Source organism: Scleropages formosus, chromosome 3, assembly GCF_900964775.1.
Source record: "Scleropages formosus chromosome 3, fSclFor1.1, whole genome shotgun sequence".
Taxonomy (NCBI): domain Eukaryota; kingdom Metazoa; phylum Chordata; class Actinopteri; order Osteoglossiformes; family Osteoglossidae; genus Scleropages; species Scleropages formosus.
In genome coordinates this window covers 15,874,190-15,898,789 of record NC_041808.1, presented here as the reverse complement: position 1 = coordinate 15,898,789, position 24,600 = coordinate 15,874,190, and the positions used below count along the sequence as shown (strand labels likewise).

At 43.3% G+C, this 24,600-nt stretch overlaps 3 protein-coding genes across 5 annotated transcripts in view; 2 read left to right on the top strand and 1 right to left on the bottom strand.

Moving 5' to 3' along the window:
* Window positions 1–1,294: 1,294 nt before the first annotated feature.
* Window positions 1,295–6,457, top strand: tada1 (transcriptional adaptor 1). Of its 2 annotated transcripts, none has more exons than XM_018753317.1 (9): window positions 1,295–1,303; window positions 2,205–2,313; window positions 2,698–2,789; window positions 3,116–3,181; window positions 3,291–3,388; window positions 3,986–4,201; window positions 4,601–4,752; window positions 4,992–5,136; window positions 5,903–6,457. In XM_018753317.1, exons 2-9 carry the CDS (start codon window positions 2,240–2,242, stop codon window positions 6,053–6,055), a joined length of 996 nt encoding a protein of 331 aa, XP_018608833.1. In that variant the 5' UTR covers window positions 1,295–1,303; window positions 2,205–2,239; the 3' UTR covers window positions 6,056–6,457. The 2 variants fall into 2 exon arrangements, with proteins under 2 accessions (XP_018608833.1, XP_018608832.1); XM_018753316.2 differs by lacking the exon at window positions 1,295–1,303 and adding an exon at window positions 1,834–1,852.
* A 3,621-nt stretch (window positions 6,458–10,078) lies between these two features.
* Window positions 10,079–12,261, bottom strand: LOC108935116 (transcription factor AP-1-like). The gene is made up of 2 exons (XM_018753420.2): window positions 11,956–12,261; window positions 10,079–11,754 (listed from the first exon to the last, which is right to left on the bottom strand). The coding sequence occupies exon 2, from the start codon at window positions 11,752–11,754 to the stop codon at window positions 10,744–10,746; it is 1,011 nt and encodes a 336-aa protein (XP_018608936.2). The 5' UTR covers window positions 11,956–12,261; the 3' UTR covers window positions 10,079–10,743.
* Window positions 12,262–12,410: 149 nt separating this feature from the next.
* The window catches only part of fggy (FGGY carbohydrate kinase domain containing), a 97,303-nt gene continuing 85,113 nt past the window's right edge, over window positions 12,411–24,600 (top strand). Inside the window, exons 1-2 of one of the 2 annotated variants that reach the window (XM_018753415.2) lie at window positions 12,411–12,430; window positions 13,132–13,193. In XM_018753415.2, the coding sequence (XP_018608931.1) occupies window positions 12,426–12,430; window positions 13,132–13,193 (67 nt within the window). In that variant the 5' untranslated portion in view covers window positions 12,411–12,425. The remainder of the gene's footprint in view (window positions 12,431–13,131; window positions 13,194–24,600) is intronic. The other variant, XM_018753413.2, reaches the window with a different exon arrangement.

Below are 24,600 nucleotides of genomic sequence, written 5' to 3'. Positions count from 1 at the left end.
GGGTGTACGTTTGTTTGTGTGTTCTCCCCATGTTTGCTTCCCGAAAATATGCACGGAAGAGGGTACTGGCCTAAACTGCTCCCTTCCTAATTACTTACTGACTTACTCTGCAAGTCAAGTTCAAGTGCAATGAATATAGTGAGAACGCTCTTCTTCTCGCCGAAGTGACAAATACAAACTCCCAAATTACTGTCACCGAACGTTCGTGTAGGGTTCGGCTAGACACTTGGGTAAAGAGAATAACAAACGATACCCGTCATAGTTGATTCCAAACATTTTCCAAGTTTTACTGGATCCAACACAAGTGGAACTTCAGCAGACTAGGGATGCGCTCTAGTGCGCATGTACAAAATCCCGCCTACGGCAAGCCCCGAGGGAAGAAAATACTCAACACACACGCAACGCACAATTAGTGAACGGTCTCTTAGTGTTATCACATTAAACAATATCCCAAAATTAAATATTTTACACTAAAAAGAAAGGGGAGAAAAAAAACAACGCAGAGGTCCCAAGTACCAGTAACTGCCCAGCCCTCATGTTCATTCTACTGCGGTGACAGGGTATTTATGTTTTCTGTGTACGTGGGGTTTCATTAGGCATGATTTAGGTTGTCTGGGGTGACAGGGTGCCAGTCCATCGCAGTGCGCGCACACACTTTTGTTCACTCTCCCACACACACACAGCGGGCTATCTCAAGTCACTAAAACATATGTGGAAAAATATTCATGCTACAAAGACTAAGGACCCTAAGTTAACACTTCCATAGTGAATTAATCTTAATCATTAGTTTGCCCGAGGCTTCAAGGCAACTCTGAGTCTGAGTGACATGGCACAGCTGGACTCCACCCCTGATTCCAGAACCTCCATGCTCCCGCCGTCCTTGTTAGGGTGGCCTTGGTGTCAAGAGCTCCTTTAAAAGGTACTTTGTGAACCTTGGGCACTCTAACACAGAGAAGGGCGGAGGTCAGTCGCTGCACAGAGCTCGACGAACAAGTCGAGGAAAGGGAGGGGAAAGACATAGCTAAATACATACACTGCACGTCTTGTTTGCTACAAATTCCTAAACTAGCTGTTGACATTCTTTGTTTCCACGCATTACTGGCACAGTTGGCAGTTGCTTCACCTGGCATTGTCGAGGGGACGGGGGGGAATCTGTCTCGAAGACACTGGCGAATGTGAACCATGCCTTCGGAAACTCGACACTGGGGGGTTTGGCGTATTGCGCCTGCGCAGCACGTCGTCCCTCAGTTGTTTAACTGAACGTGTTGCGTTTTAGTCCAAGAAAACAGCAAACAAAGGGAAGGTAGCTGAGGCCCGTGTGGGAATGATTCATCCCAGCTTCGTGACACTCAGACCACCAGCTAGACGGTGCACACTGCACACATCCCACTTAATAATTCTTTAATGTGAACCGGTGTATAATATTGTAAAATACAGGAACTGGTGTTTGCCTAGTAGTTTTACCAGATCCCTTCACAAAAGACTTCACACAAATGAACCCAGCTGGTGAAGTAGGAAAATTTGGGATAAATGAGTACTTTAACCGGTAATGCCCTTTATGAATAGACATAAGAAATTAGGAAGTGTTCTAAAGTCGAGCTTTTCTTAAGAAACAACAAGTGTGGGAATGATACCAGAACAGCGTTACTGACTATATAAAACTGACTATATCTTCTGTGGGTAATTTTGCTATTTAGAGGAAGAGATACGTTCGTTCATGTGAGAAAGGACATAACATACATACATACATACATACATTTTCAGAACCGCTTGGACATAACACGTTCTGCTTTTTACATGCGCGACATGATAATCATTAATTCGATGTATGTGTCCATGTCCAGAGCACAAGGTAAAATTTTTGAATTTTTAGCTAAACTTCATCGTCAGTTACTATGTAGCTAGACTAATGAATTTCATAATACTTTCATAGTTACTCTGTGAAAGTAAATTGGCTTTTTGCCACGCCGGTTAACAGATTCAAAATGTGTTGCGTCAAACAGCCAAACCACGGAATGAGAAAAGTGTTCACAAAAAAATGTTTGTTTTTTTTTTATAAAAAGTTGGACTTTTGCTGAGATGTACGTCGCTTTGGGCAAAAGCGTCTGCTAAATGAATAAATGTAAATGTTATTCAGTTTTAAAAAGCCGGCGCGCTCAGCTCATCGCTCTCTTTTCTGTGCTCGACTGTTGGTGCCTGAAAAGGGCAGCGGTCCGAGCCCGAACGCAGGATCGCCGTGATGGCAGCTCATGCTAGCGAGCTGGAAGTAGCGAAGAAAAACTTAACTGAGGCGGTAGGAGACAATGTAAAGCAGTAAGTATGTTTTATATTATAAACTAAAGAAAACCGTAGCGTACTTAAGCACTAGAGTGAAGGTTTCGATTGGTAATAAAGTAAAACACAGTGGTTAGCTTGGGAGATAGCTTGCTGGGCCTCTAAAGCCGGGGATTTTCCTGACCGCAAATCCATCTTCCGGAGAGCCGCTGTAGGCCAGTGAAATTAAGAGCAACCGACCGGCATAAAGTGCATATTGTCTAATTAGCGGGTTGCTATTGGTGCCAAATATAACCTTCTCCATTAGTGTTTTATATGGGTTTTTGACGGTACGCTTGGACAGGATCATGAGTGAAAGAAATGCAAAAAAAAAGCTAAGAAAGGGATCCCGCAGCTAAAACTCAGTCTGTGTGACGTTTGAAGGTATTGGGCCAACTTGAAGCTGTGGTTTAAACAGAAGATCAGCAAGGAGGAGTTCGACTCGGAGGCCCGCAGACTTCTTTCCCAAGACAACGGTACTGAACGGCTCTCTGGGGGTTGTGCAGGGCTTTGCTGAGTATTGCTGCATTTTAGTTGGATTTGGTGTTTTTTTGTGGTTCATGAATCATGTTGCATCTGCTACAACTCCATACTCTAAATTACATTTGCCAAGTTATTAACTTATCTGTGTTAATCATGAATTAAACTTGAGTAGACTCAGGTGTATATAAAACAGGCACTTTCTGTATGTTGTTCATGAATGTGTTTAAACAATCTTCAGATTTGGTTTAATTTTTATTTTAAATGATGTGCCCATTCTTTTGTTCCTCATGTTAATTCTGTTGTTGTTTTCACCTTGCAGTGCATGTCCACAATGACTTCCTGCTGGCTATACTCACACGTTGCCAGATCATGGTTTCCACGCCAGGTAAATATGTGTTTATTGAACAGATGTGCGAAGAACATGCACTTCCCTCTCCCATTCTGTCCGCTGCGGGCAACGCTCTGCTTATGTCTCCTCTCTCTTTCTCCACCAGACATTGTCAGCTCTCTACAGTGGACTGGTGGCTCTGCCTCTAAGCTTGGAAAGCCGAACAGGAAGAAGAAAGTTTCGTCTGTCAGACAGAAATTTGATGTGAGTTTCATTCTGAGACATGAAATAACTTTGCAGACAAGTGTGGGTGCTCTTTAGATTTTTTTAAAAACTATTTATTGCATCTATGAAATTAGATTTCGGTCAGTGTTGTTGTCGTGGAGTATTCTTACCCATCTTAATTCCAGTGCAGCAGGAACACAATCCGTGGTGCTACTTCAGATAGACACCAAGTCGCCCAGTTCAAGATATAATCTTGCCTGAATTCCTTAAATCTGTTTTAGTGATATAATGGGATCATTTTGCAGTATTGTGATGTTCTCATTGGACATATTACATTTGTGTAATTGAATAACCTTTGTAAGTGTGCCATGAAAATGGGTCTTTTGGAGCCACAGTTATTTTAATGTTTTTTTTTAAAGACCATTTTGTTAAATCATCGCCTGGTTTTTAATTATAGCAAAATATTTCATGGAGTGATTTGGGTAAAATATTGTGAATATTGATAAATTCTGCAGCTTTTCAGGAACACAGCTGGCTGGCTGTACCTGGCTTGAAGTGCTACAGATTAATAATTTTTGTCTTTGGGTTACTTGGTCTTGTGTTTGCTCAGCTCCTTAATTTCTGTCTCCCCTCCAGCACCGGTTCCAGCCACAAAACCCCCTGAGTGCAGCCCAGCCGTTCAGTCCACGGGAGTCAGGCCCTGGAGACGAGGAGGAGCTGCGGCTGAGCGCCCACACCTTGTTGTTGCCCACCCGGGGTCAACTGGAGGCCCGCATGATGGTCATAGCTTTTGAGCTTGGTCTGGACAATGTTGCAGAGGATGCCGTCAGCATGCTTTCCTATGCTGTAGAGGTAGAGTGCCATTCAGGAAAAAAAAGGAATTCCAGAAGGTCTAATGTAATAATAATTTTCTTTTTGAGTGTGCTTTTCCTTGTTCCAGTATTTTCAGAAGGGGAGAAATTATATTACATTCTACCATTTATGAAAACCCAAATGCACAGCCTTTTAAGGAGCAGCAAAGTCTTGGCCTCAGACTGGACTTCATCTGTCCTACAAATTTAGAAACTTAAACACAATGTATTTGTTGCTGGCTGTATTCCTAAATTTTGTTGCATAAGCCAGTCAGCATTTTTCATTAACTGGGGGAAAGATTGTCCTTATATTTTATTTTGTGATATTTTAAGAATCAGTTGTGGACAAGGGACATGCTGATAATTGGAAAGCCTGTTGACTCAGCATTTTCTCTGACAGGTTCATTTGAAAGATGTGCTGACTGCAGTGATTTCCCGCCGAAAGGCATACCGTCTGCGTGATGGCCACTTCCCCTACTCTTTTGGCAATGACATCACTCCACAACCCTACTTGAAGAACAGTATGGGAGCCTATTACAGCATCAGTGAGAGGTGAGGAAATCCCACCTGCTCAACCCTGCCATATTTATTCTCTTTTGACTTGTTTTACCTTTAATACCTTTTTCCATCTCTAACACTAATCTTGACTGTGTAGCCCTCTGCTCTTTCAAATCAATACAAAACTATAAACCAAGGAGACTAAAAATACGATTCCAACCAGTAGTTTAGTTCTTACCATGTAATGATCCTATACTTTGCCCTCACCCCATTTTTCTCACTCTGCCTCCCAGTGCGTCTCTCCCTGTTGGCCCACCCCCCCAGATTTCCCCTGATGAGGTGGAGCAGCAGGCTGCCCTCCTGCTGGCATGCTCTGGAGATCGCCTGCCTGCCCCGCTGCCCCCTATAAGTATGGCTGACCTGTTAGAGGCACTGCAGGTAAGGGTACTGGCAGCTACACATAAATATTCTACCACTAGTTACAAATGGTAGGTGGGTGCGGTGGCGCAGCGGGTTTGGTCAGGTCCTGCTCTCTGGTGGGTCTGGGGTTCGAGTCCTCAATAAGATCCCACATCTCGGTATGCTGTGGATCCTCAGAGTGCACCCTGTGGACCCTGACAGTACATATTTAACCACCCAGTGTATGTGACCCAGAGGGTGTGGTGGCGTCAGTGGGTTTGGCTGGGTCCTGCTCTCTGGTGGGTCTGGGGTTTGAGTCCCACTTGGGGTGCCCTGCGATGGACTGGCGTTCTGTCCTGGTTGTGTCCCCTCTAGCCCTGTGCCCAGCATTGCCAGGTTAGGCTCTGGTTTGCTGCGACCCTGCTTGGGACAAGCGGTTTCAGGCTGTGTGTGTGTGTGTGTGTGTGTGTGTGTGTGTGTGTGTGTGTGTGGTTAATGATATCTGTAAATAATGTGCAGCATTTCAATCTCTTAAATAGAACAGTATCAAATCCTGTAACTTCTGCACAACTATGAACCACGGTTGTATCGTTACCAGTTTAACAATACAGGATTGTTTGGCCTTGACAGCCGCTACCCTGTCAGCAAGGGCCTCATCTTTGTTAACCTGTTCCTGTCTGCATTCATCGTGCTCTGCCACCTATGTCCCTAGACTTTTCTATGGGACACAGGAGTGTGGTTACTAGTACAATCAGTTGCTTTTTGTGTATTTGCTGTTGTGTGACACTTATATGCTGTTGAATAGGTCCATCGCAACGTGGTCCCCTCCCACACCGTGTATGCCCTCAATGTGGAGCGCGTCCTTGCCCACCTCTGGCACCCCAGTCACGAAGAGCTGGAGCAAGACCAAGTGCACCGACAACGTCTGGCCAGCAAGGAGGGCCTGCTTATCTACTGACTCTGCATTTGCCCTCATCTGGGAGACCCCAGTGCTCACTCTGGGAGTGACTGTGCTGCAGGAAACTAAGCAGATGAACCCTAGAGGGCATGAAAGCTGATAAACCACTGTTGTCTGACCGATTTAATGTCACGACCAAGACTTTCACACAAGCAGAATTGAACGGGGAAGGATGTTTGGTTTGGGTCAAGCGCCTGTAGGTCATGCAGGTGGACTGTGAAGGTCACCCATGAGGTTTTCTGTACACCATCACTCTTTAATGGACCTGCACTTCACCTACTCATACTGCCCTGAGGCAGCCAGCATGATGAACCTTACGTTGGGTAATTTAATCCTTTAAAGGACAACACCCACAAAAATTTCCTTGTATTCCTGTTCTGAATGTTTAGAATGGGCCATAAAGAAAGACAAGAAGCACAGAAGTTGTAAATTGTAAATTTGTCATGATTTAGATACTACTCTATATATATATGTGTATATTTTTTTTGACTGTATGTAGATTCTTTAAATTCCAGCAAAAGGTGTTTTCTCAAATGTTTTTTTTTCACAGTCAGTGTACTGGGATATCCTTTAATAGGTTTTGTACATATTTTCTTTATATTTTAAAAAATAAAACAATTCTTATACATCTGTGATGCTTGAACTGAGGTTGATGTAAGGATAACTTGTTAGGGGTTTTATGCTCATTACAAAATGTTTTTTAAAGGACATTCATAGTATGAAAGATAATGCATTTGCACTGTAACAGTTTATAAACCAACATTGTTGAACACCTTGCGATTTACTCAGTCTGCTGGAGTGTTTTATTCCCTATTCTTAGAATCAGTGTGAAGTATTTTCTTAGATTAAAGAAATTGATCAGTTCTCATATAACCATTTGAAAAGAAAGAGTTGTACTAAAGTGATTTTCTGATGTTCATTTAGCAGACTCTTTTCTCCAACACGACTTACAGTGTTAAGATACATTTATTTATACAGTTGGGCAATTTTTTTACTGCAGCAATTTTGGGTTAGTATGTTGCTGAAGGGCACAACAGTCAGGGCTGAGATTCTAACCTGCAACCTTTGGGTGTAAAGGCAGAAGCGCTAACCGCTACAGTACCAGCTGTCTCCAGCCATTTTTGAGAAAATGATTCAAAGCTCGGGAAGAAAAGTATTTATCAACGGTGACTATTTAAATGTTCCCCGGTGTTTGCTCCGTAATTGCCAGTGAAGTGCATTCTGAGTAAACGCCGCTAGAGGGCGGGCCACACCAGCCCACGCTGCAGTGGTTGTCGCGCAAATGAAGTTTGCAGTTGAGCCTGTTGCCGTCTTTGCAAAGCGTGACCGGAACGAGCGAAATCACTGCTCGTGACATCCGGTCACGTGATGAAGGGCTGCCAATGTGGCACTTTCTTGACTTTGTGTAAAATGGTAAAGTAACTTCGAAATTAATTTGCGGACTATTTGTAGTGGCGTTCTTTCTGTAAAATGGACCCGTCTGAAATAATAGTATGAAAACTAGTGTCGTGACTTTTCCCACTTTGTGCGATCCGCAAATTCAGAAGCCCGGTGGCTAAACGTTTTATATTTGATGCGGTTTTATCGAACTGAGTTCAGGGTCAAACTCAATAACCATTTGGTGCAACCGAGAACTGTACATACTGGTTTTCAGAAACATTTCAGTGCAGTTTTGTTGGTGGCTTTTACAATAAAAATTTAAACCCAAGGCAAATATTTAGGTAATACAGAGCTCCTGCTGTGACAATGACTCTGTTACCTTAGCTGTACTTTTTCTGTACCACAGGAGGCTGAGGTAGCACCTGTGGAGCAAACAATGATGAGTTCCTTCTTTAAAAGAATCCAAATGCTTTGTATAAAGTACTTCACAATTTATTATGTTTCTTTCTTACAACGGAGTGAACCATCCAAAATGGCCTCTTAACTGTTCTTATTACAGGAGCCAGGTGAGGTGCCGCTCACATGAGATGAAGGGCCCTGTTTGACAAATATCATCCCTGTCTTACCTCTTGTTATATAGTTGTTATTAAAGAAATTCTTAGTCTCACTTAAGTAACACATTACTTACATGTGGCCTACTTAGAAAGACAATTATATAGCATATAAACACCCTTTGTCAATGTTTTAAGGAAAGGGTGAGGCTGGTTCTTACAGTAACTGTGGATTTACTCATTTAGCTGACAATTTTCTCCATTGTTACCCATTTATACAGCTGGGTAATTTTACTGGAGTAATTTAGGGTATATAGGGGGTGCGGTGGCGCAGTGGGTTGGACCGCAGTCCTCCTCTTCGGTGGGTCTGGGGTTCGAGTCCCGCTTGGGGTGCCTTGCGACGGACTGGCGTCCCGTCCTGGGTGTGTCCCCTTCCCCCTCCGGCCTTACGCCCTGTGTTGCCGGGTAGGCTCCGGTTCCCCGTGACCCCGTATGGGACGAGCGGTTCTGAAAATATGTGTGTATGTGTGTAGTTTAGGGTAAGTACCTTTCCCAAAGGTACTACAGCTGGAGGTGGGATTCAAACCTGCAACCTTATCTAACCGCCATGTTAACAGCTCCTAGCAGCTCCTCCTAGTAGGCTATTGCCCCAGCCATGTCAGTGGGTTTAGACAAAAGTCAATCACTGTAATTTAGGGTTCATTTTCATTGCTAACTTTACTAAATAACACTTTGTGTTACTGAAACATCATTATGATTATAGTGACATTTAAAAATACACACTTACATTTAGTCATACAAGCGTTTAGTTGTAATGACATAGTATTTGTTTCCAGGTTATTTCGTACTGTTCTCTGCACGCTTTCTCAAACATTTGCGCAATACCTCCATTGTGTTAAAAATGTAAAGGAAACAAAGCTAGGCTTTAATTACTTCTCAATAAGATTAACAACCAAAATTTTTTATTATATATATAACAAAACATATATATGTATATATATATACATATAGAGAGAAAGAGTCTGAGTTTATCAGTAACAGCTGTTATATTCTATCATCATTGTTGCTAATGCCGTAAGATTATTTTGTAACATAGACAATGACTCTGCTACTGTTTCATTACAAAGGCTGGACGTCGAGGTATTTCAATATAATAAATGACCACATTTCTCTATTTAAGGGCAGTGTTCGACTTCCCGTTCTACACACCCACAACGTAACGATGACGAAGAATTTCCGCCCAGTCTCTTGCCTTATTTGGTCAGGTGCGGATTTTCCGGTATGATGTCATTCCCCTCAGAGACTTATTGGATGAATTTACTAAAATCGAGCTTTTCTAGCGTAATGGTGAAAAGACGTATTATAACGTTTAAAATTTTGTATCACATTTTTATTAATAATATGTAAGTATGTGTCCCAGTCGCCATTAAAGTTTTTTAAAGTATGCGGCATTATATTATATAAAAGCGATTTATTTTTCGAATTTTATTCGCACACATTTACATTTTCTTACGGAGCTCTGAAGTTGTATATTAATATTATTTCTTAGTTTGGAGATCATATGACATGAGTTGTTAAATGAGATTTCGGTTCAAGACTCTGAAAATAAAATGGTTATTGTGATTAATCAGACCTCGCTTATATGGTCTGGTGAGATAGTTCTGGTTCGCCGGACTCCCTCGGCCTCGTCCAGATTTAGGACACACGCGTTCCGTTTCAGTCAGTGGCCTTAGTCTAGACTTAAGCAAGACGGGATCTTCTAGTGCCTTGTGTTAAAATACTCCACCGTACTTATTGCTCGATTGCTTCCTACCGATAGTTACTCTTAGCTAATTTAAAAGTTTACTTTATTCAGCTCGTACCATCTACTGTGCGCAATTTTTGTAATTGTGGCGTATGAGACTTGTTGGCTTGTTTGTCAAAGGTTTGAACTTGTAAACAGTTCATTCAGTTTAAAGCCGGTTCCTTGTGGCCGGAGGGTGTTTTATCTCCTGTAAGAAATTATCATGGGAACTATTTGCATTTAAACCTCAGGTGCACAATCGGTGCGTTCAATGTAAAACGTGCAGCTAATCATAAAGTGAGGCAAAAGTATTCTCACAGTCCGTGTTTGACATTTATTTTCCTTAAATATCAGTTTCTGAGGTGCTCAGAAAACAAAACATAAAAAATTACAAATGTATATAGAAGTGTTCCTTATTTACAAATGAGTCAAATCTCATGAAAACTTTATAGAAAAAGTTGTTTTAACGTATACAAGAAATGCAATGCAACACAACTACAGTACTTATGTACATCTGATTTGTACAGAAGGGGAGTTAGGCTGAGCCGCCCGTCTCCCCCCCCAGCAATCCTGTCCTCACACACATTTCCGTGGTGCGACGTCGCACGTAACGTTTTGCGGTCGCGAAACTTCGTAATACTGAGAGATGTCTGAAGTTCGCAAGGTCCATGCAAAACAGCTCGAGTTTACAAGTCTGTGTGGTGAAAAGGGGCTTGAAACACCCGCCGCGATCTGCTTTCTGCCGCACGCACACTGCAGACTGCACAGTTCCGTTCTGGAGACGGGGCGACGCGGGGCGAGTCTCCCGCGCGCACTGACTGACCGAAGCGGGTTGAGCCTTAAGAGGCACGAGCGCTCAGACCCCCCTGTGGCTCACGCTCTCCTCCTTCCACGTTCGCGTTCAGTTCTCTCTCTCTCTCTCTCTCTCTCTCTCTCTTCTTTTCCCGGCTGGCGCCGTCCGCCCCGCGCGCCCCTCAGAACGTCTGCAGCTGCTGTGTCAACATGAGCTGGCACCCGCTGTTCACGTGATTCATCACCTTCTGCTTGAGCTGGGCCACCTGCTCGCGCAGCATGTTGGCCGTGGACGCGAGCTCCGAGTTCTGGGACTTGAGCGTCTTCACTTTATCCTCCAGCCTGGAGATCCTCTCCAGCTTCCTCTTGCGGCACTTGGAGGCGGCCACCCTGTTCCTCATGCGCTTCCTCTCGGCCTTGATGCGCTCCTGGGTCTCCATGTCGATGGGCGAGAGCGGAGGGGTCTCTCCGGGCATCTCCGGCACCGTCTGTGGCTCTTCTTTCAGCGCCTGCAGCCGCGGGTGCTGAACGGACAGCTGGCTGCTCATGTGGTGCTGGGGCTGGGGCTGGGACTGGTGCTGGGACTGGGGCTGGTGCTGGTGCTGGGACTGGGCCACGGAGTAGCTCAGCGTCAGGTTAGCGCTGCTGTAAGTGACGGCCGCCGCCGTGGTCATGGTCTGGTTGAACGTGGTCAGGTCCGTGTACTCCGGCGGCTCCGAGCGCATGATGGTGCAGCTGTACGGCGTGCTCCCGGCCATGGAGGACGCAGCCGTCAAGTCGCCGGCGATGCTGCTCGTCTGCGCGGCTGCAGCGACGTTTACTCCGTTGGGCATGTGCTGATGGTGCAGCTCGGCGAGCGCCCTCACGAAGCCCTCGGCGAAGCCCTCCTGCTCGTCGGTGACGTTCTTGGGGCACAGGAACTGGGTGGGAGTCGGGGTGGTGGTGATGAGGCCGTTGCTCGACTGGATGATGAGCCTCTCCAGCTCGGGGGATGCCAGCTTGAGCAGCCCGACGTCGGGAGATGTGAGGAGGTCGCTGGCCTTGGGTCGCAGGTGCGGCTTCAGCGTGGCGGCGGGGTCGGACAGGTTCAGCGTCATGTTCTCCTTCAGCGCCTTGCGGCTGTATCCGTAACCGACAGCGTCGTGCTGAGAGAAGCCCGTGTTCAGAGAGTCATCGTAGAAAGTCGTTTCCATCTTGGTAGACATAGAACAACAAGCAAGCAGAGCTGCTGAGTTCAGATCAGTGAGTAATATTATAAAAGCGTCACGCTCGTCCTCTGAAAAGTACAGGACACTTGACCGACTCCGGAGAAAAAGTTCTGTTGTGTTTCGAAAGTTTTCAGCTAACTGCTCTGGAGAGGCTCGCGAACGCTTAAAAAGTACTTAGAAGGATACCTGTGCGTATGGTCGTGCTGTCAGCGTGCTCTCTCTCTCTCTCCTCGGGTTTAGCTTTGCCGTTTCTCTCGCCCAAGTCCGGCGAACAAGTTCTCCGCGGAATAATACCAAAAAAGTTAATAAAAGTAGTTTGTACGCCTCTAAGAGAGAATTTGAAACTCGTCTGCACTCCGTATCCCTTCAGGTTTTCTACACAATTGTGTAAAGAAACTTGGCGAAGTGCTGAGCTGTGCGTTTGTATCCTTTCGAATAGTTCGCCGCTTACTTTTCTACGGTCAGTATACTGCGAGACCTTCCAGCGTGGAGGCAAACCTTATCTGCTGCCTCCGCCCTAAAAATAGCACTGATGTCATGTACCAAGTCTTCTATTGGCTCTCATCTTTGCGATGGGCGGGCCCACTACTTTTCAGATAAGGTGCGTTGCCTAGACGACCACCCAGAAGATTCTTCTTCTCGCGGTGGTTCATGGGATGAGGTAATGCTGTAAAACGAAGAACAGTGAATTGTGGGATTACGTTATTGTTTTTGAATATCTGGTTACCCGCTTAACTGCACGAACTGCGGCTGCTTTTTCACGAATATTTTTGTTTTATGTTAGAAGTAATTAGCCAGTACAGAGAAAAATTATATTGCTGTCTCGCAAATATTTTAAACACTGTAAAAATGACTAAATACTGTAATTTATACTCGTAGCGGTATGAACTGATAACCCTAGTTTGTTTTAGAAGTGTTGGTGTTTTGTAAAAACATTTTAAAAGCTACTCAGAAACCCCAGTTGAGAATTTATGTGATAAATTATCTCCCACGTCTGTAAACAGAAGCACACCAGGCATGGACACTATATATGTCGTGTCCATCAGACTTCTGGAAAAGGGTCAAGTTCACTTCAATTGGGATATGGAATACCTCGTTATTATTATACTTGAATATGCTCATTCAGTGGCGTGATAGAAAAGTCGAACTGTCAATGAACTTTTACTTTATTTTCCCTGTGTTCTTTGTTCCTATTTTGCTTTACTTTTTAGGTGATAAAATACTAGGATGTTCTGTTAATCCTCCGATATTCCGCACCATCGGTCCCTCTACATGTCTGAAGTTGTCCGTGTCACGTGTGAATACACTTATGATACAGTTTGAAATAATTTCACTTGCTCTTTCTTGTTTCAATCCCAACAGTTATCAACAAGACGTCTGGAGTTCCTGTTACGTTTATTATAAAGCGAATGCTTTACAAACAGGTATGTTAATCTTACAGTCGATCCGAATATCAGCGGTGGTCTGACAAGGTGGGCGTGTCAGCGTCGGTGTCCAGTGAACACGTGAAATTGTCTGTCTTCCTTTTATGGAGAAGAAGGCGTACAGCCCCGCCCCGCTTCATACGTCACATGAAATATGAGCGCGAAAGAGGGGCGTTACCTGGCCGCAATGCTGATGTGATGAAAATGCCACAGAATGCGCTGATAGGCGAGCTGAGAATCGTGGACGATTAGATTATGAAGTAAAATATTAATATGTGAAATATAATATGTTATCTGAAGCCACTGTAACGTCTTGAGTACCACTGCAGCAGTATTTGGTTTAATGCTCAAAGCAAGTTACATTGCGATCACCATCATGCCATGCAGCACAGATTACTGTATTACTATCACACAGCAAACGAGCTGGTATAATTTAAACTAGACGTGAATTTAAAACTTGTTGCTTTTATTTGCATTTCATTATATAGTCCAGATTTCAGTACACCTTGACATTGTAACAAAATCGTTTCTGTACAGTTCAGGGATTTTTATGAAACGTAACTTTCCCGTACAGTACTGTTAGTCATTTCAACATAAGCAGGAGCGGAAGAACTTTTCAGTTACTGGGGGACCAGAAAATATAAACAATTGTACGGAATGGAGCGGTGCACAAATATTCGAGGTGACATGTGACATGTTGCCCGTTGCGTTGTGTCCGTTGTTACTCCTACGGACACAAGTAGGCTACTCCTCTAGACTGGTGGCGTTGCAGGAATAGTCTAACAAGCAAATGGTTTCACTCTGTGTTGATGGAAACATGAACACCAAGGGAGACGCACTTAGTGAAAAACAAAGTAAAACACAAACTCCACTGGTAAAGTTAACGCCATGCCTGTAGCAGTGTAAAACTGGATGAGTACATTCCTTTCCTTGGACTTGGTTGGAGGTTCTTTACACTTATTTCCATTGGCAAAAAAATGAACAATAAAGTCGAAGGCAGCGCTTGAGCCTTAGAGAACTGGCAAATCATCAGCTGCCGGTCTTAATGCTAAGAAGAATTTCACAACAGTTTGGGTTAGTAATAAAATGCCGGCAGTTTTATGACCTAATAACAGTGATGTTTAAAAACATGTTTGCATCTGCAGAGGGTTGTGAGAAATAAACAGAAGTCGGAGTTTTTCGAAAAACAATCAACGACACTATTGCAGAACGTTTCACTGGCGCGCGCCGTCGGTCGCGAGCAAGGCGGAGGACGTTACGCGCGCGGGCTCCCTGCTCTGGTCCCGCGCCAGCGAGGAGGCGTGGCGCGCGCAGCGGTCCTGCCGTGTTCTGTTTAACGGCTGTATCTTACTGTCGAAGAAAGAACGAGAAAATTATAGAAAAGGAGGGAACTAGCCAGCGCAGCGGTCTATACTTCTTGTACAGTGTTTTCGGAGTTCTCGTTATTTTCATTCGAGACTTGCTTTTCTGTTTGTTTTTCCCGGGCCCCGTGCGCTTGTTACTTAAGATTTTCCCGACCCCCAGAGAAGTGAACACGCAGAAAACCCCATTAATTTTCCTCCTTTGTTTGTGTCCTGGCTCGTCACCATTTTATTCTATAGGATTTTCTGAGGAAAATACTAGAAGTTAAGAGGCCTTTGCATACGATGAGGGAGTCAGTGTCTGCCGCGGGAGGTTTTTGGTGTGGGCTGTCACGACGGGACTGTCCCCACATCACATGCCAGGGCGTAGACACTTTAGTCCCTGCCAGAACAAGTGTTGATAATCGAATGCTTTTTGTACATTTCTAATGGTCATAAATGAGATTTTCCCCTGACTGAAGTCATAGGTGGTTGAGCATAGATTGTTTAGACATAGCCTGAAGAGGGACTTCCAGCAGCTCTTCTGAAAACACCAATCTGCTGTTTAAAACTCGTACCATAACCTGCACTTAGGTATCATATAATAATCTCAGCACTCGTGGTGCCCCAAATATTATGACTTCTCTGGATTTTTCAGTTTGGCGATGACTCAAAGAAGAGGGAATTGTGTGTGTTTGTCTGTGGTGGGTCTAGTGGAAACGCTTTCCATTGACATTCCCTCCATTTGTGGAGGCACCATCCCATCAAGATTGGTTCACACTGTAAAAACAGGATGTCTAAAAAGCATTTGCGCAAACAATGTTGTTTTTCTCTTCACTAATAAGTAGGCCTTTGTGTAGTTTGTTATTTAAACCTTGACAGTACAACTGTCAAGATGTTTGTGCTCAGTTCCAGTATATCTCAGATGTTTTCTCTGAGGCATCAGTTTGAAATGGCATCAGCTGGAGTTCTTGTCTTGTTTTTCATTTGGTTGTCACGTCTATCTTTAAAGAGACTTTTTCTGAAAGAAACACTGATAATGAGGCAAATTCCATCTGAGCTTAAAGTGGTCGATGTACACTTTTAATAATTTTCCTGAAATAACAATTCTTCTGACATCTTAGGATTTTCGGACTTGTTCAGAAGCATGCTATTAATCCCTGTTTCTGTATAGATTTTAATTTTTTTCCAAGTATAATCTGCTGTGGAAGCAGTAAAGAGGGCAAGGGATTTCTTTTTACAGCTTTTTAGAAGAAGCGCTTAAACCGTTAATAGCAAGTTCTATCATTAGCATTTTTAATGAATGGTCTTCTTCAATGACCTGAAGCTTCTCTCTAGGATTTAGCTTTAATGGGGAGGGTAAGCGCTCCTGGCCTTCTGTTATATTTCTCCACACTGTCTAGATGAGACAAGCTTGCTCCATGTTTATAACAATCTTCAGCCTTTCATGTGTAAATCTGTCCCTGCGCGTACCTGGGGCGCATGACCCAGATTTAAAATACAGCTGGATTTTTGTATAAAATTACATGGGTCCTTCTTTACGATGTTCCCTTGATTTGTGTCCAATTTGACCTCTGGGCTGCATACACTTGCAGCCGAGTTTATCACTCTGGGATTATGTCATTCCTACTCTTTATGTCACTCCTACAGTACCTCTTTATGACTGTATTCGCCACTTTAGGTTTTGAAGGTCATTTTTGGAGACAATACATGTACTTTTCCATACCGTTAACACATTCGTTTTACTTGCCATTAATGTAAACCCTCAGAATTTTATTTTAGTAGAATTATTTATCCACCTCTCGGTAATCTCCTGCCCAAAAACAGAAAACACTTCTATTTTACATTCAGTTATTTAACATGAACACTTTTTTTAACTGATGTGTTTTCCTCTTTCAGCAGACTGAGTTTTTTCAGATTTAACATAAGGGCACACAGTGCAAGACTATAATGTTTCATGCGATTAAAGTAATTTTTTATAAACATGACACATTCAGTCTTCCCCATTTATGCAGTGGAGGTGTAGCGGTGCAGCATGTTTGGCCTATGCCTGCTCTTTGGTGGGTCTAGGGTTTGAGTCCTGCTTGGGGTGCACTGCAATGGCCTGGCGTCCCATCCTGGGTTTGTCCCCTCCAAGCCTGTGCCCTGCATTGCCGGTTTCGGCTCTGGCTTGCTGCAACCCCGCTTAGGACAAATGGTTTCAGTTTGTGTGTGTTATGTAGTGCATGCTTCTTTGTATGATGATTTTGAAAAATGTCCTCGTAATGGAAGTGCCAGTGTAAATGTATGGTGTTTATGGTGAATCTTGTTTTAAAAGTACATATAGGGTGAATAATTCCCATACTTGATGCCACTGTCCTCTCACGGAAGGAGGGCGAAAAACAGAATCAGGATGCAAAGAATTTATTCTCTTTGCTATTTTTATTTACCATGTTGTTCAAGAAAGCATTAAAATAAACACAAAGTGCGTATTTAGTTCTGAGGTGCTGCAAATACAGACAGACAGTAAAGGCCTTTAAATATTTAAGATAAGTAGTGCTTTATAATGTGCCTTATACTGTGATCTAGAACAATGAGGCTTGTGGCAAATTTGCTGGCACGTAAAGCTTTTGTCTGCAGAGTCATGAACTTGTCTTCCAAGCTGAGATTTTAATTAAGGTAATTCATGTGATGATTTTTAAATGGAGGTTCATTTCCTGCAGTTACTAAGTGCTTAATGATTTCAGGTTGGATCAGTAGACAGATGAAATGAGGTGGCCAAGTTTCAGCCAAAGCTTTCTATGACAGCCATGAGGTGATCTTGGTTGCACGCTGAGTTTATCAAAGAACATTTAAGCTATCTCGATGATCACAGTACTGTTCACACTTTTATGTCAAAGTTGTCTTTAACACGACTGAAACATCAGTGTAAAGTGCATTTGTAAACAATTGATTTTTTTTTTTTGTATTGTTTCATTGCTGTCATCTTTTTGTTTAAAAAACAGAATTTATCACATTTGTTTCACGTGTACATACTGTATATGTGAACTTTCCACACATTTTTGCCTATTAAAATTTGAGTTGTCTCCCAGACTCACACACACCTGACGCATGCAGTTTAAATGCACAAATTAGCCTTGTCGCCGTAGGAGTAAATGCTTTCGGAATTGTGACAAGGATGGTGATGGGGGTCTGAGTCGCGAGTCACCACCGGTGCTCTGCTGGGCCAAGCAATGACAGTAAGTCCTCTCCATGGCATCTCACCACCCCCCACCTCCCATCTGATTCTGAGTGTTAGTGTAGAGCCAATGAGAAGATGTGTTTGTAAACAGTCCAAGCTTTTATTCTAACATGGGCTCCTCTGAGCTCATTGGGTACAATGGGTTTTTTGTAAAGGCTTTTTCTTTTTTTCCACAAAAGCAAATGCTGTGATATAACCTTGCAGCATAAAGCTTTACATAGGTCTGCATATGTTCCTATTTGTGCTGGCTTACATAACTGACAGTTTCACCGTGCATATTTCACAGTGCTTATGCATACAGATGGGTTTTTAATGACATATTTCACACAAAGTTACAAATGTGCAATTCTTCTGCTAGTCTGCGGCACTGCCACAATGTCACCAGTCGGGTTCAGAAGGCATCTAGTGCACGTAACCAATGAGGAAGAGAGGATCTTTCAAAAGTTACTTGCCATATCTGTGTTCCGAAAGAAATGTTTACAGCTGGATTCTAGATACCGATTTTATAACTTGTAATGTTTGTGCTTCTTGTCCAAATCTGAAACAGTATAAAATGAGTATACTCTATATGTTCAGTATAGTGCTGCTTGAATGTATGTGAACCCCTTGTGTTTTACCACAAAATTGTTATTTAATCAGAAGCAGTCTTTCTCATCTGACATAATAGGTGTGTAATTACCAATTCCATATGTTGGTTTAGGTGAAATCATGCATGTACTGGAACTTACAATGGCACTCCCTGAATTAGAGAACTTTTACCGGAATACCAAGCTGCTGCGTCCATGCGCGCCACCATCTTCTTCATTCTTTATAAGGTTATTTTAATATTTTATACAAGAATAATGACCATCCCTATAGGGTTCATGTACTGTCAAACAGCAATGTATTTATTTGTGGTATAAATAGCATTTCCAACTGTAATGGTGAGCCATTTCCTTTTGCAGTAATAGTGAAAAGCATGCATTTCAGGTGGATAAGTGACTCTAAAGTTGCCCATAGTGTGTGTGCATGTCAGTAAGCGTGTGCAATGCCCTACTACGAACTGGCTTCCTGTACAATATCTATCTTGCCTTGCACCCTGTGATTCTAGGATAGGCTCTGGAGCACCACACCCCTGCGCTGCTCTAGTCTAGTGGTGGTTGGAAATGGAGAATAAACAGACTGGGCGCCCATTTTTTGCTCTCTGTGTAGTTTCTTTTGAAGTGCATGGGGCAGACATCAGATATCCCAAGAGCCCCATCCTGCCCACCCATGCTTTCTCTTGAGCCTCATCTGGAAGGTTCTCACACATTAGGTTGTGTGTCCATTGTACCAGTGTCTCTCACGGAGTGACCTGACAGACCACAAGGGCTATTTGAACAACAGTGCATCAAACGAAACAGTGCTTACTTTGGACTTTACTAGATAGCGTGAGCCATCCCTGCTTAAGTCCTCCTTTCCTGCCTTACAGGGTTGTGTTTCAGACTCTTCCCTCTGTTTTGTAGTTTCCAGATGTAATGTCTTGCACCTGCTTGGATTCCCTAACTGCTTTTGACCCTCCTGAGGCCCTCTATCATTTTACATCTATTTTCTAAGTGTTTTGGCCTAAAAGTGAGCTGAGGAGAACTCCAGTCAGCATGAGAAACTTCTTAAGGGGAAGAGCAGAGCTTAGACGGCAGGCGGTACAGAATGTTTGGTGTCCCATATCAAAACAAAGAGTCTACTTGAAGCAGTCCCACAGCAGTGCTGCAGTTGGATGTCAGTCTCTATGCCCACAGGGACACACCTGAAGGTATGTGACTGCCTGCAAATCAAGAACAAGTGAAACCATGTCAGCGGTTGGCAACGATTCACAAGTGAGCCATGAGTCACGCACGAAAACGAAAATGCAGAAAACGAACCTGAGAGTTTGTCACATACTCTGTACCCTCTGAACTGACAAACAATGTCTGTGATAAACACTACGTAAAGTAGTGAAGTACAGCACGTTACATAATATAAAGTAAAAAGTGGTAGTAGATGCAAGCAAGCAGTCAAGGCTATACATTATCAGGAGAACTCATATGTGTTCGTTATGTTGCATCTGGACGGTTACAGGTCCATTCTGATTTTGAAAGACCCTGAATTGACTTGTATAAGATTTGCTTCCATGTTTTACTCTTAAATGTGCACATACTGTCAGTGCTCATGACCTGGCAGGAGATGAGACAGAAAAGAAGTCCAGTGAGAGGGCAATAAAAAAGAACCAGACTTCTATATGTTTGCAGAACCGTGAATTTATGACGCAGGGCCATGCTTTCTTTTCTTTGGCCGAGCATCAGAATTATGACCAATTATACAGACGCTTTCTCCTCTGGTCAATTGTTGTTTCAGCTGTTGCAGAAAGGGCAGGGAAGCCCTTTTATAAACATTTTTTTTGGTAAAAGCTTTGTTACTGAGAATATCGGAAACCTTGCAACAGGTTTTTGGAGAGGAGTGAAAAGCTGCATGGAATTTAAGGAAAAAATGTACACCTTCGTTATCATCTCACTTTACGTATTCCAGAAATACTTCAGGAGCTGGTGTTTCATCGTGTGATGTTTTTCTCTTATCACCGTTTTTGCCGTGACTAATAACATAGACTGACTTTCCCGTCGGCAGCACTCTCTTTGTTAGCTTGAAATCAGCAAACAGTGAAGCTGTCACATTCACTAGTTTTGTAAATGACTCATGTAGCTGCTGTGTGACATTTCATAAGCTTAATTAAACCATAAAGAGAGTGTCTGGCTTTCGAAACGCTTTCTCTGTCAAAAAATGTTGGTTTTGCGCAGTTAATTTAAGGCCAATTTGCGCTGTCTAGAAGCTTGATGTATCAATACTTATAAAACAGCCTCTGAGAAAATGTTTTTCAGTACCTGTCTCGTTTCGGTGATATGTTGACTTTTTAAAAGGGCCTTTTAATGAATACACCCATAAAAGGGACTGTAATTTGTAACAACTCATGTCTTTTTCAGAGTTGGTATTCTATTAATTTCTGTTAACTGCCATTAATGCTCACCACAAAGATTTACTTATTTGAATTTTATTTGAAAAAGATAAAACCTACCGCGCTGTTTCGACCCTCTCAGCATCTCTTAATTCACGTTGAAACCGGCAGCATGACATCATAGCAAAGACCTGCTGAGCAGATCAATAATATTGCCTGGTTTGTCACTACTGTGACTGTGGTTTAAGTTATGATCTTTAGCCATGGTTTCACCAGTCATGTAAAACTAAATACATTTTTTGGTGCTAAGTTTGTAGTCTGGGATCAGAGGAATAAACTTTTTAAAATTCAGTTAATTAAATGACCATAATTGTCTATTTTTTCATTAATGAAATTCAGATATATATATGACATATTGACAAGGGTCAGAATTTAATTACAAAACCAAATTGAATTGAAACTCATGTAAAAGTGAAGAAGGCAAGAAAACATCTTAATAGCTTCTTAGAGTCCTGTGTTCATATCTGGATCTAGCTGTCCCAGCCGAATAAGGCGGTGCCCAAGAAAACCTTTATTTTCACTTGTGTTCTAGGGAAATTGGGTAGTTCTCCACCAGTATACTATAGATCCTGCAGGACACTGCTGAACTGTTTATACTGTCAGACACTTAATCAGTTGAAATCAGTTGAGTGGTATGATTTCAGAGTGGTGTGCACTGGTGCCTCACCGCTACTGGGGTATGGGATTGGACATGGGTTCTATGGCTAAGAGCCGTGAGGAGCCTGCTGTGCCTTTGTAGAAGAACAACAGAATAAAAGCTTTAAACAAAAAGAGAAATTGTTAATAAGGAAAATAATGAGAGGGAAATGGGGAAAAATGTTTGTAAGTAATTTTGAACATATGGATTTAAACCTGGATTTAAAGGTCTTCCTTTCTATATAGCAAGAGAATACAGTACAGTATAAGCAGGAGGGTGTGGTGACGTGGCGGGTTCAGCCGGTGCCCGCTGTGCGGTGGCTCTGGGGTTTAAGCCCTGCTTAGCGTGCCTTGTGACGGACTGGTGTCCCGTCCAGGGTGCGTCCCCTCCTCCTCCAGCCTTGCGCCCTGTGTTGCCGGGTTAGGCTCCGGCTTGCCGCGACTCTGCTCGGGACAAGCGGTTGCTGACAATGGATGGAATACAGTATAGAGACACAATCAACATGGCAGGAAAACAGAAATACATATGGGTTCATGTAAAAATCAGAAGTGGTACTGTACTTAAGGGCAGAGATATTCAGGAGTTGAATTAGATTTTCTGCGTTTAAAACATAGGGCAGGAATTTTAAATATCTGGTAAAAATGGGCGAAACTTCTGCACTTCAGTAACAGATTATCTATTTTTTTCCTCATTTAAATTAATCTTAATGAAGAGTTCTTTTTATAAGAGTTCTCTTTATGAGCAGATGTAAAAGAATGAATTACGTGTTATGCCAGGGAGCTTTATATTATTTTTCTATTATGAAGTCCGTATATTCATACTAACATGTTCTTAAGTTTTTTTCGTGTGGCCTGTTCAGCGGAAACTGTTTGAAGAACATAATACAGTACCATGAAATGAAACCGGAAAGTGAGGTGTTAAACTTCGTCTTCCTCGCTGGTAATGTAAATTCCTTTAACCAGTATTTCTCTTCAACTCATATTTCTATTTGACCCAGAAATGAATTCCTGCAATTGGTTCTGTAAGTCCAAAACTAAAAACACATAACAGTAGGCTACGTAAACTGGGGTCACATTATGCTCCTGGCACCGTGGACCGGTCGAATGAGAGGAGCCTGTCCAACTTGGGTCGGTGTTATATGTAGGACACACAGATGCCTCTCGTATTTCTGCTGCGTGTCTCTAACCCAGAACTGTGAGGCTTTGTAAGAGCAGAGGGAGAGAGAAAGCTACCAACCTTGCTGGTGTGAAGACTGGCTGCAGTCACCCCTACCTGTCAATCCCACTCTTATAGCATTACAATACAGGTAAATAAGCATGCTGTGAGCACTGAATGACTTTATTGATAACGATATTGGGCATGGTCTGGTCATCTGGACCAGGACCCTCAGCCACACCCTACAATCTAATACCCCCCCCCCCCCCCCCCGAGTCTGTGCCCTTTATTTTCTGCCATGTTCGGAATTTAACCAGCATTTGTCAGGAGCTGAACAAGGGCGCAAGTGTGCCCAGGAGAAATGGTGCATAGCTATTAAGCGTTTGCTTGTACCCCGGGCCCAGATGTGCCTGGCTGTTTGCACAGGTGTGGGTGTACAACGTATGTTGTATGCAAGCCTGACCTGTTCTACCCCATTAAACCAGAAACGCTGGCAGCCCCAAGTCACCCACAACTCCCAGTCCAGGTGAAAGGGCTCATATTTGTTAGTGTGTGGTTTCAATGGTCAAACCGCAGTCTTTATCAGTGGTAATAAAGCGTGTGTGTATGGTGCTCTGTTGGAGCATCTTGGAAAATTGTCCCGTTGCGAGGCCCTAAAGTATGGGAGTTAAACTTAAAAAACACACACACACACACACACACATTTTCAGAACCGCTTGTCCTATATGGGGTCACGGGGAACCGGAGCCTACCCGGCAACACAGGGCGTAAGGCCGGAGGGGGAGGGGACACACCCAGGACGGGACGCCAGTCTGTCGCAAGGCACCCCAAGCGGGACTCGAACCCCAGACCCACCGAAGAGCAGGACCCGGTCCAACCCACCCCCCCCACTTAAAAAACAAACACACACACACACACACACACACACACACACACACACACACACACACACACACACACACACACACACACACACACTTTCAGAACCGCTTGTCCCTTACAGGGTCACAGGGAACCGGAGCCTACCCGGCAACATAGGGCGTAAGGCCGGAGAGGGAAGGGGACACACCCAGGACGGGACGCCAGTCCGCCGCAAGGCACCCCAAGCGGGACTTGAACCCCAGACCCACCAGAGAGCAGGACTGCGGTCCAACCCACTGCGCCACCGCACCCCCGACTTAAAAAGCAATACACACAAATAAATATTAGCTTTCGCTAGCTGCAATTAAAGCTGTTAGTACAACATCCACACAAAGTGGGGGGGCTGGCTTTGAGACGTTAAAGCTGGTAAAGCTGCTGGATGACATCGAAAGTGTTCGCTCCATACACATTACGCTGGAGTGAGATTGGAGATCACATCTCAGGGTGCTGTTTACAGGCATCAGGTCACATCTGTTCTCCCATGATTGGAATCAGGGCTTTGATTTGCTGAGGAACTCAGCAGACATTTATTCGTACGCCTCACAGTCGTATCTGAAAAAGGCACCAAGTGAAAGTGCTGATACAATAAAAGAGAAACAGAACCTGCTTAATTTGCACCAAAGACGAAGTGAAATTACTCTTCACAGTAAACATGAGACGGCTGAGGTGAGGTTTTTGGCGAATGTTTCCCTTGAACCTGATTTCGTCTCGATGTATTTTATCTGATCTGCTGTTTTACATGATTGAATGAGATTAAAAATGTGTGTTTCTCCTGATTTACCAGTTTTGTGAAACACTGACTCATTCACTATCCAGCATCTTTTTCTGATGTTCTAAATCTGTTCTAAAAATATTAGTCTCTTTCCAGCAGGAAAAATTCTTCAAATCTCGACTGTAATACAAACAGCTTTTCTCCAAATACTAAATAATTGTCTTCATAAATGATATTGCTATGTATTGTATAAGTTAACATATAATGTTCATTGGTATAAATGTAATAGTCTATGATGGACTGGTGCGCAGGGTGTACCCTACCTACCATGGTACCCTGGGCTTCCAAGAAAGGCTATGGACCACTGTGACCCTGCGTAGGACCAGTGGTTATCAATAGTGGATAAATGAGTGAATGT

Bases quoted from the DNA above. Each gene is read 5' to 3' on its own strand.
- LOC108935116 (XM_018753420.2), bottom strand. From the start codon at position 11,754: ATGGAAACGACTTTCTACGATGACTCTCTGAACACGGGCTTCTCTCAG.
- tada1 (XM_018753316.2), top strand. The intron at 2,790-3,115 runs GTACTGAACGGC...TTCACCTTGCAG, and splicing joins ACTTCTTTCCCAAGACAACG to TGCATGTCCACAATGACTTC. The intron at 4,753-4,991 runs GTGAGGAAATCC...TCTGCCTCCCAG, and splicing joins TATTACAGCATCAGTGAGAG to TGCGTCTCTCCCTGTTGGCC.